The following is a 12,622-nucleotide window of genomic DNA, read 5'->3' as shown; positions in this document are numbered from 1 at the left end:
AACTCAACTTCATTCCTTTTTATGGCTGAGTAATATTGCATTGTATATATGTGCCACATCTTCTTTATCCATTCATCTGTTGATGGGCATTTAGGTTGCTTCTATGGCCCTGGCTATTATAAATAGTGCTGCAATGAACACTGTGGTATATGTTTCTTTTTGGATTTAAATGGGTGAATTTCACAGTGTATGAATTATATCTCAATAAAGCTCATTTAACTTAAAAAGCAAGGGAGATAAAAATGTATGCACTATGGAAGCAAATTCTTCTAACTTCACATTCTAACTTTCAAAGAGTGGAAAGTGGGAGCAGGAGCACAGACATCTCATACTGTGAATCCTATGGATCCCATGAAGATAGTAAGTGCCTGCTACTCCTCAGCCACTGGGAGAAATCCACTGAATTCTCTAAATAAGCCCTGTAAGGATAAGCCTCAAGCTATAATCAGATACAAAGGCCACAGGAGCCTGCAGATAAAAGTCAGCAGGGGTACTGAGGAAACTCAACCTGGAGCTTCTCATCACTGAAGCTGGGTTTGTCCTAGCCGACCAGAACCTTATCACTAGCATCACCAGCTCAAAATTGAAGTCAATCCCCAAAGTTACACAAGCAGATGTGAAGCCAGAAGGGACATATGTTCCTTGGGGGTGTAGAACACATTCTAGATGAAAAACATTATGCTAAATCCTTTCCTCACATCTCTGTAACAGAATAAGAGTTTACAAGCATGACGGAGAATTAAAAAAAATCAAAATGGAAAAAGACTGACTTTATACATGTTGCTTATTGAATACTTGCTGTGTGCCTGGAACACAGCATCACATCTCAGTTAATCGTCACAATAATTCTACTACATACACAAACAGATAAGTGATGTTAGATAACCTCCCCCAAAGTTACGCAAGTAGTAAGTAGGCGGGGGAGGTACAAGTCCAACGAAAGGAAATCTAGTTAAGTTTATATATTAAAATTACTTTAACTGAAATTTTAAGTGAAAAAGGTGAAAGGATAAGGGTGTATACAGGAACTAGTATCTAAAGTTGAAGAAATCTCAAGTCAAGCTGAAAACTTAATTATAACGTAAAATAACAGAAAAAAATACTAACTTCCATATAAGCCTCTTGGGCCAACATGCAGCATTATTACCCCAGTAAAATGCCGCTATATTCTATTTATATAGCAGTTCAAAAATGTGTGCCCCATATACACACTCTCATTTTAGTCTCACAATAACCTGAAAGGATGTTATTGTCCAACAAGGTCAGTCTGACTCCAAAGCCTAAACACTTCACTATCACACAATTCTGCTTCCCATAAAGTTAAAAATTTATAACTTCCCCCAAACTATAAACAAACATCAAAGATAAAGGTAGTCTATTAAAACCAAATGCTGAACGCATATTTATTAAATTTTTATTCATTATTCCTTAATTCTATCGTTATTCTTTATACGTTTTTAAGTCCTTTTTACATTTACTGCACATTTAAGAAAAAGCAAAAAATGAAACAAAAATATTTGCAACAAGGTGACAAAGAGTTTAATATGCCTAGTATTTAACAAAGACCTCTCACAAATCTACTGATGACAAGCCAAAAGAAAAATGAGCAAAGGACATGAAAAGCAAATTAAACACTGAGATACCATTAGATTTGACAAAGATGAAAAGACTAAAACAACGAGTGCTAGAGTGAGTGTAAGGAACCCAGGCCTAGCCTCTATGACACTCTGGACCTGGATGCTCCTGAATTACCTCATACATATGTTTATTTTAATACCTGGCAAGTTGACATGTTTGTTTCTCCTTTAACTGAACTCTTTAAGGACTTCTTAATCCTTTTTATACCCCCAGTAACGAGTGTCTAGCTCTAAGTGACACTCATGAGTCACCTAAGCAACATGTCTGTGAAAAGCAAAGTCAGAACAATCAGAAATATCTGGGCCTGAGATGAAAGCAAAGATGGCTAGACTCTGATAGTATTATTTCCTAAGGCCTCTGCATCTTACTATCCACCCAGCTGCTGAAGTCAAAAAAGTCAGTGAGTCATCCAAGATTTCTCCTTTCCCACACAAAGATTAAGAATGGCCAATATGTGTTATGAAAATTAAACCTTAAAATTTTTTAGAAAAATACCAATTTCTTATACTTTACAAAAGCTTCATAAGCCAGAAGAAGTATGTTTCTAATGAATAATCAATAAAATCGTGACTCAGATTTCCCATTTTTACAACATACCCTAGTTTACTACTGTCATTAAAGACACAACTATCTGAAACCCATTTTTAAGGTACAACCAAAAAAAGCTATGCAAAAAACACTGAATTATATTTCTAGATGTAAGCAATACTTAACCTAATGTTAAAGGTTAAGGTATCCCAATGATTTGTTAGTTAGAAAACATTTTTGGCATAAGTCAAGTAAAACAATGACTATAAGGAGAAAAAACTGTCCTGCTCCCCAAACAGGACCTATTATTCCTTTTGGTGATATAGATTGGTATGCTCTTGATGGGATTACTGGTGACATACCAATCTTTCCTCTTGAAAATAAAGATAATTTTTTCTCCCCAAAAGTCATGAGACAAATGAAAAATACTTTGATTTTTACCATTTGTTGCTTCTACAATTAAAAAAAGAACTTATTCAATTCTTCACCAAAATCAAATCCGAACAAATTCGGATCTTAATATAAATATCGCTTGGCTTTTTAACATCCATGGAGAGTAGCATTTAGTAATGAAAATGGATTATGTAAAAGATATTATTCTGAAATTACACATAAACTCATGATGATTCTCCAAAATAAGATAATAAGAACATAACTTTTTACACATAAGAATATATGTTTTGACTGCTAAAGTTTAAAATAAAAGCACCCCAAAATAGTCACTGCCTCAAAAAACAAGACTATAAAAAAGTTTTAATGCAAATAAAGATTACTATAATAAATATCAGTGACTAGCCAATCACAAATGCTTAAGATTTCAGGAAAGCAATGATAATTTTTAACTTAGTGTCACAGATAAACTCATTTTAAATTTTCATATATGAAAAATCCACTTTTTTCTTGAAGACCTGGGTAAAAGAGGACGTAGTAGAGTATATAAAATTCTGTCTATCTTATCAAAGAACTACTAAAACCCAGCAAGAAATACAGCCATATTTAAACTAATAGCTAACAATAATGAGAACACAGTAGATAATCTTTATCTAAGATTGTTTTACTCTTAAATAGAAATGAAACTTCAATATAACAGAACATACAGTAAATTAAAAAGAAAAGGAAGGTGGTTTTTAAAGTAATGGACTACTCAAGATATTTTGAGTGAAAAAAGGTATAAACTACAGTATGTTACCTTTCATGTTGAAAGGGGCTGGAGATTTTGTGTCTGTGTGCACACGCATGTGTGTTTGTATGTATATGTTTTGGCGTATATAAAAATTAGCTTAGGAAAAATACATAAGAAACTGTTAACACAAGGGCTATCTGGGGGGAAGGTAACATGGTAGCTGGAAAATAGTAAAAGATAAGCTTTTCCTCAGTTCATCCTTTTGTGTATTTTGAATTTGAGCAGTGTGAGTGTATGTATATCAAAAGAAAAAATTAAAAGTACTTTACCTTGCACCATTGTTCCGAATGACTTCCACAGTTTCTTCAACAAAATATCGATCCTTCACATATGCAAAAATATCATCACAAATTTCATGTAAGCGTGAACGATGGGTAAGGCTGGTCAAGTATAAAACTGGAATAATTAGTGGTTCTGGAAAACTCTGAAGATTCTGTCTTGCTTTTTTTTCTGACTCAAGTGCTTCCTGATAGGTCAGTCCAGGTCTACCCGTCACAGCACAACTCCACACAAGACTGTTGCACAGAATAGTTCGTTCAAAAAAGTCACTGATTAAAAAACAAAAACAAAAATCCATTACCTATCATTTCACAAATTTTACATTAAAAGCTGATAAAATATTGTGCCTTTATTGCAAATTTTATATAGAATCACAGAACTCAAACAAAAGTTTAGTAACTGGTCAACTTACACATTAACACAAACAAAAGAAGAAGTATATTTAAACTAGACATTTATGAATTCTGAAAGGCTTTAACGTAATAGTGAAAAACTGGGAAATCTAAGCATTTAACAATATGAGTAAAGTTAAATAAATTATAGTACTTCGTATAATGAAAAATCACAATCCTTGAAAAGTAGAAGGAGAGTTCTTAAATAATGTAAATAGGAAAAACAACTTTCCTGTCTGCTACCCTCCTATATTTTTTTCAAAGTAAAAGCGTATCAAAACAGTATATAAAATACGGTCCCACTTGTGCTAAAATAAAAAAAGAGAAAGGAAGAAAAAGGAAAGAAGGGTAGAAGGAAGGAAAGAAGGCAAGAAGGAAAGAAGAGAAAGATAATCTATGGAAGCATAAAATATTTCTGCAATGTTATACAAAAATCAAGGTAACAACTACAGAATGGGGATGGGACTAAGGGACCATTCTACTCAATGCTTTTCTGCACTGCTGGGATTTCTTACTACAAGCATTGATTTTTTTTTCAAAAATTCTTCAGTCATTTTTAAAATGCAAGAGATCTAACATATGGAAAGACTTCTAAGGTATATTAAGCAGAAAAAGAACTCAAAATCACTGAATGACATGATTTCATATGTATTAATTATAGTAATAGGAAAAATGTGCAAATGTTCTTATTGATACAAATACCATAAGCAGATATTCCCTATGGAGAAAGGGAGGGACTAGAAAGGAATGAAAAGGAAAATTTGTTATTCTAAACATTTCCATATTGTTTGAATTTTTATAGTGAAGCATGTATTCATATTATTTTTATAATAAAATATTTTTTAAATAGAAAAGATTAGACATATGTAAAAAGAGTAACAACAGTTGCCTCTATATGGGTAAATATTTTGCCCTCTTCTATATTTTGGTCTACTTTTCAACAATTATATGTAAGCAACATAATTCACTATTCTTTTTCTCCTTCCTGAAATCCCCCTTTCCTTCTCCCATTATTCTAAGAATTATTAAAACTGTTACATGTTTATTTCCTTGTTAGTGTATCTGTACAGGTTACCCCTGTAGTAGTCTGATCTCCAAAGAAGATTTGGAGTAATTCCATTAAGATGGTTTCATTTGTATATTTGTCTGTAAATTCTACAAGAACAACAAAAAATGAAATCTATGGAAATAAACTAATCATACTTTAACATAAGTGAGATCTAAAGAGATAATATACATATGCCAAGTTACATGACTAATTCAGTACAAAGAAAATCCTTTTGAAGTATGTACCTGTTAGTAATGGAGATAATGGGTATATATCACTAAAATACAAAGTAAAGAGTGATTATCTTCACAAGACAGAGGCAGATATCCTTCGGGAATTCAGAGGAAGGGAAGGAGGAGAGGCAGCCACAAAAGAACAAGAAATGCTAGAACATCTTTAGGAGGAAGTGGAATGAAGAGTTAGGACGAAAAGGAAAAGTAGAGTTGACAAAAAAAAATGCCAGAGAAAAAAAGATGAATATAATCTGGTTCTCATAAGAAAATCTATATCAGATAAATAATTTATTAGCTAAGTGAGAGGCAACAGACATACTCAATAGAGGGTTATTGACAGTGCAGAAAAAAATGAATGAATGGATGGATCTTGTAGGAGGTCTTATTTTTACTGCCTAAAACTGCAGTTCACTTAGAAAGCTTTATAAAAGTTTTAAACTTTTTCCTTTAGAAATAAACATAGAGTCCCAAGCCACATATACAATGTGCATGAGGTATTCTAATAATTTAAACTATATCTAGTACTACAGGTGACCTCTGAACTTTGGGGGAAGGGGAGGATAGGAGTGCTGATCACCACACAGTCAAAAATCTGTATATAACTTTACAATCAGCCCTCCTTATCCTCAGTCAACTGCAAGAAAAATATACTTCAAACCTAGATATCTTACACATTAACTAGTCTCTAAGCCAGTGCTAACAAAAATAGAATACTAGCTACAGGTATAATTGAAAATTTTCTAGTGGCCACATTTAAAATTTTTTAAAGAAATACTAATGAAATTAATATGTTTTATTTAACCCAATATGTTCTAAAATATTTCAATATATAATCAATATTGAAAATTTTTTTTTGGTACTAAGTCTTCAAAATCCAGTATGTATTTTACATTTATTGTGCATCTTAATTCTGACTAGTTACATTTCAAGTTCTTAATAACCAATGGCTCCTGCACTGGACAACACAGCTCTAGCCATAGCAGGTTGGTATTTGATAGCCTGAGGTATTTGGTGCCATGGCAGGGGGACAGACTTTAGACTGAGCGGCAATAAACACTAGATTTGTTACCATTGTTCAAAATACCAAGGAGAGGAATGGTACAAGTGCCACAAACCTCCACTAAACATGTGGATAGACAGTAATGAGTGATGTACAGCTAGCCTTCTTCACCAAGGTTTCCACAGCCTCCGGTAAAGTGTTTGAACTGTTTGTTTCCTTTGTGTCTGTCTACTCTGCAAAGTTGTTGTTACCTTAGAGCTCTGCTGTGCACAAAGATCCACCCTCAAGAAAAGTGAGGCAGGACACACTACCACAGTGGCCATTTTAAAGCCAGGGAAAAAAAGCCCAAGGCTATTTCTCCCTATTTATCACTCCCTACCAGCATGGTACCACCTCTAACATTATATACCTTCACTTAACTCCCACTTCTATAATTCTGCTCTTCACTCATTTCTCACACACATTCAGATGTGTAGAATTTTGTTAATAATACTGAACTCTAGGGGACAGGTTATACTGCCCCTTCAATTTCAATATTATAGGAATATAAATAATGAAAATTTTACAAGAAGCACATTTTTATTATTGTGAGTAAACATTTATAAAATACAAAGTCCTATTTTATATCAGTTTAGCCTAATATAGATTATTTTGTCTCCAATACTTATTGCTATATTGCTTCGACAATCCTCTTTACTAGAGAAGGGCATACTGGTGGCCCAAAGGTCAAATCCAGATTTCCACCTGTTTTTCTAGTTTTTTTTGGAACACAACCACACCCATATCTTTAGGTACTGCCTATGACTGCTTTCTCACTACATCTGTAGAGTTGGGTAGGTGTAACATAATTAACAGCCTGGAAAGCATGAAATATTGACTATCTGGCCCTTTAAGAAAAAGTTTGATGATCTCTACCCTTTACCATTATTTCTTAAGGAAAAATTGCTTCTGAGTTACCAGGTCAAGTACTGGTAAGAACACATTTCTAAAATAAAGTCAACAAATTAAGGAACAAAGGACAACACTGTTAACTTGCTGGGTATTTGGAAAACTAAAAACCTAACAGAGGAAGATTAAGGATGAAGTGACATAAAAACCAGAAACCAAATACAATACAAGAAAGATAAATGCAAAGCATATTCTATTTACTTAATGGCCCAAATTACATTAACTAGATGTAAAACAAGATAAGATCCTGCAAATAAAAGATCTAAGGGACATAAGCAAACTCCTCTGTCTACAAAATAATTAGCACCGAGAAATGCAGCCATGGGTTAAAAACTAACATAATTCCTGACTCAAACAGTGTATGGTATGTGAGAGACGGCAAGTATGGTTTATAAACTTGGAAAAGTAGTAATTGCTAAAAGACAGCCTGGATTGTTCTAACAATTTCCTTCACTGAAGGGGTTATAAGAGCAGGAGATCAGGTGATCAAGGGCATGGCAGACTAAACATGCCTTATATAGAAAATAACTGCTAGATGAAAATTACATTTATTACATTTATTCATAAATGGTGAGGGGAAAAGTTCAGTTAATGAAAAATATAAAGTTTAGGGACTTCATAGGTGGCGAAGTGGTTAAGGATCCGCCTGCCAATGCAGGGGACATGGGTTCGATTTCCGCTCCAAGAAGATCCCACATGCCACAGAGCAACTAAGCCGGTGCACCACAACTATTGAGCCTGTGCTCTAGAGCCCGTGAGCCACAACTATCGAGCCCATGTGCAACAACTACTGAAGCCCACGGACCTAGAGCCCAGGCTCTGCAACAAGGGAAGCCACTGCAATGGGGAGCCCACATACCACAATAAAGAGTAGCCCCCCATTCGCTGCAACTAGAGAAAGCCTGTGTGCAGCAATGAAGACCTAACGCAGCCAATAAATAAATAATTTTAAAAAAATCTGCAGATGACACTAAGGTGAGCAATAGCAATAAAGATTTTTTATATCTAGACACTAAAGCCTTAAGCAGAAATCAACAAAGGTGAAACATTATAGTTCCATCTCTCAAGACCCAATCTGAGAGGCTGGGTCCTATTTGAGGGCTTCCTCAACTACCCAGCAGTTATCAGCTCCATTTTCTATGTTTCCATTACACTTGCTCCACAGCACATATGTGATTTATGCCACTGTGTTATAGACATACATTCACTTCTCACTAGAGGGGGACACATTATCTCAGCATCTCCAAAGACTTTCCAAAGAATAGTGTCAAGAATAAACAAACACAAAGAGAAGGCTAGTTCAGGGAAATGTGATATAAAAATGCAGGATTATTGGAAAAAAAAAAAGAATAAACAAACTCTCATTGGCAGTCCACATTTACTTTTATGTGTATTTAAAATGAGAAAGTGCACATATGAATAGGAAGAAGAAAGGAAAGTATCTGAATCTCAGCTTTGCCACTTATACAATATGACTTGGGTAATTTATACAAACTTCACTGAACTTGGTTCCCCTTCTGTAAAATGGGGATAATGTGTTCCACAAACAGTTAATGTGAAAATTAAATAATACAGTATGCCCAACATACTACATGTGCACTCAATAAACATATCAATTCTTACTGTTTAGGTATCCTATTTCCAGAGAGATCCTAGAAGAATACACAGAAGAATAACCTGTATGGTAGAGGAACAGCCTCAGAGGAACACAAAAAAGACGGGAAGTTTGGCATTGGGAAGGAAGGTAGGAAAACGGATTGATTAACTGCACAGGGATTATCAGTGAACACCCAAACTCAAATCTGGATGACCCAAGAATAAAATCTTATTAACTGCATAGCGGTAGACTATTTGCAATGAGGGCTGAAGGTGTGCAGGCTCCTTAGAAATGATTTTCATACTCTTCCCACAAGAGGTAGAGTCTATTTCACCACCCCTTGAATTTGGGCTGGACTTAAGATTGGTTTTGACCAACTTAATACAGAAATGACATTGAGAGATGTCTACTCTCACCCTCCTGGAACCCTGAGAACCAGAGTCTCAGGAAGATGCCCAAGTTAGCTTTCTGAGCATGAAAGACCACATGGTGAGAAATTCCATCCCACTACATTAAATCATCACATAGTACACAAATTTCTTGCAATTCTATTTGTCAATCATACCTCAATAAATCTGGAAAACACACACACACAGAAAAGTCATCCCAGCTAAGGTCCCTGACATATGACTGAGGCCACCTCTTCCTCCATCTAGCCTCAGTCAAGCCTGGCTTCATCTGACATCAGCTGAATGAGTGAGCACAGAGGAAGCAGCAGAAACCACAATGGCAACCCAAAGAACAGTGGACAAATGAAATGGATGGTTGTTTTGAGCCACTAAGTTTTAAGGTAGCCTGGTATAAATAACTGATATACATATTTTGTCTGCAGAAGAGAAACATGGCAGCCTCTAAGCAGATAAAAGGTTAAAGCGCAAAAAGAAAACTATTTAGGAATCTGTTATACCACCCACAGAAAAAGGACTCAAAGACCCAATATCTGGGCTATGTGGCCGACTTATTCCTAAAGAGGAGCTAAACATTTAATTGGAAGACACTAGCTATTAAGATTATCCAACATTCTTTGAAAACCCTATTCTAACGAAAGGGCCTTCTGATAATAACTAGATTTTATACATAGCTGATTATCAGTCTGGGAGCTAGTCTATGTGAAGGGCATTTTCCCCACTGTAAATTCATGGCATTCTGGCTTGTACTTATAATATCTAGAACTTAATCACTTAGGGTTGTAGCAAAAAAAATCAAATGTCTGAGCAGACAGTAGATAGTGGTACCTACGCAAAGATCTAGGCAGCCAGCTTGAAATCCAAGCAATGCCTCCATGTTAAAGTTTGCATAAGTATGCACCACAAACAAATATTAGGAAGAATTCTCTATAATAAGCACTGTGTGATGGTAAATAAGAACACAAACTCTAGAGTCTTAGGTATGTGAGTGAGAATTCTAGTGTCACCAACTGCTAGATGGGTAGTTTTTGACAATGATCTTGGACTTACTCTTCCTATCCCAATCCCAGCTTCCTCATCTGTGAAAAGAGGACAGTTGAAAGGACTGAATTAACAAGTGAGGAGCTGATGAACAATGAAAACAAGATGCTTTATAAACTAGTCAAGCACTTTTCACTGGACAGCCAGGTTGAAACATAAGCTGGTTTGTCAGTGATGTGGAAGAGATTCTTACATTGTAGATGAAAAGTGTGACTCACTCAAAGATGGGAAATACACTCCAATCCCAAGACTCTAAATGCCTAAAAAAAAAGTCATTTTATTAAGGAGATTAAAGTCACTAGATAATACAAATCATTTCCCTACCCCACAAATCTAGAATTTCTGGTATTCAGACCTGACTGCTCCATTTTTGAACAATCCACAGACAAAAAAAAAATTTTTTTTAAACAAAACTGTTGTTGGCTAAATTACAGAATAAATTTTTATTTCATTTAAGAGATTAAATTATGCACGTCATTCTGTTCTCTATCTTTGAGCTTCATTTTTCTTATATTTTCCCCCCTAGGTTTCATATATAAGTTAGATCATACAATACTTGCTTTTCTCTGTCCAACATTTCACTTAGCATAATGCCCTCAAGGTCTGTACCTACTGTCACAAATGGCAAGATCTCATTCTTTTTTAAGACTAAATAATATTCCATTGTGTATACGTACCACATCTTCTTTACCCATTTATCCATCAATGGACACTTAGGTTGTTTCCTTATCTTGGCTATTGTAAATAATACTGCATTGAACATGGGGATGCAAATATCTTTTTGAATTAATGTTTTCATTTTCTTTGGATAAATACCCAGAAGTGGAATTGTTGGATCATACGGCAGTTATATCTGTAATTTTGGGGGGAATCCCCATACTATTTCCCATAATGACTGCACCAATTTATATTCCTACCAACAGTGCATGAGGGTTCATTTTTCTCCACATCTTCCCCAACACTTGTTATTTCTAGTCTTTTTGATAACAGCCGTTCTAACACGTGTGAGGTGATATCTCATTATGGTTTTGATTTGCCTTTCCTTCTTTGATGATTAATGATGTAGAGCAGCAGTCCTCAACCTTTTTGGCACCAGGGACCGGTTTCATAGAAGACAACTTTTCTGTGGACCAGGGTGGGGGGGGGATTGTTTCGGGATGGTTCAACAATTATATTTATTGTGCACTTTATTTCTATTATTATTACATTGTAATATATAGTGAAATAATTATACAACCCACTAAAATGCTGACAGGAGGCGGAGCTCAGTTGGTAATGCAAGCGATGGGGAGTGGCGGTAAATACGGATGAAGTTTCAACCGCTCGTCAGCCGCTCACCTTCTGCTGTGCGGCCCAGGGGTTGGGGACCCCTAATGTTGAGTACCTGTTCACTCTCTGAATATCTTCTCTGAAAAAATTCCTATTCAGATCCTCTGCTCATTTTTAAATCAAATTGTTTTGTTTTTCTGCTATTGAGTTGTATGAGTTCTTTATATATTTTGAATATTAGCCCCTTATCAGATATAAGATTTACAAATATTTTTTCCATTTAGTAGACTGTCTTTTCATTTTGTTAATACTTTCTTTTGCTGTGCAGAAGCTTTTCAGTTTAATGTAGTACCACCAGTTTAGTCTTGCTTTTATTGCTTTTGGTGCCAGATTCAAAAAAATCTTTGCCAGGACCTATGTCAAAGAGCTTACCACCTATGTCAAAGAGCTTACCACCTATGTTTTCTTCTGGGAGTTTTATGGTTTCAGGTCTTATGTTCAAGTCTTTAACCTACTGAATTTAATTTTTGTGTATGGTGTAAGACAGCAGCCCAGTTTCATTCTTTTGCACTTTAGCTTATGCGTTCACCTACAGTTAACGTGCTATTTTTAATGAGTCTTCTTTAATTATGGAAAGCAGGTCAAACAAGAGTTAGCAATAAGTTAAAAGGCATATAGTTAAAAAACAAACAAACAAAAACAAAATAATGGAGTTTGAACTGTATAATCACTAAGGATCCATCTTTGTCCAAGTCCCTGTCTCAAAGAATTCAGGGTCTAGGAAAAGAGAAAATGTGATGCAACAAATACATTGCACTAACCTTGCAATAACTGTAGATGTTACACTAGATAAAATGGAGGGGGTGACTATTGCTGTAAGATGGACAAAAGAGGAAGTGTTAGCCTATAATATCAAGTAAGATAGCCAAAACATGATTTAGCAATTGAAAGGTCACTGGCAACGTGTACTAACCCAGAGTTAGAGGCAGTTACTTTGCCTTGTGCTGGAAAGTGAACAAGGTGGGGAGGTGTAGTAAAACTCTTTGAGACTGATTAGAG

The 12,622-nt window shown here is 35.2% G+C and overlaps 1 protein-coding gene across 1 annotated transcript in view; it reads right to left on the bottom strand.

The window, feature by feature from the left end:
* Window positions 1-12,622, bottom strand: part of BAZ1A (bromodomain adjacent to zinc finger domain 1A) — an 83,375-nt gene that overhangs the window by 67,327 nt on the left and 3,426 nt on the right. Inside the window, exon 3 of the mRNA XM_057720864.1 lies at window positions 3,619-3,897. Coding sequence (XP_057576847.1) covers window positions 3,619-3,897 — 279 coding nt within the window. The remainder of the gene's footprint in view (window positions 1-3,618; window positions 3,898-12,622) is intronic.

The sequence above is a fragment of the Hippopotamus amphibius genome, chromosome 2 (genome assembly GCF_030028045.1).
Source record: "Hippopotamus amphibius kiboko isolate mHipAmp2 chromosome 2, mHipAmp2.hap2, whole genome shotgun sequence".
In the NCBI taxonomy this organism is placed as follows: domain Eukaryota; kingdom Metazoa; phylum Chordata; class Mammalia; order Artiodactyla; family Hippopotamidae; genus Hippopotamus; species Hippopotamus amphibius.
This window is presented reverse-complemented; position numbering and strand designations above follow the sequence as displayed.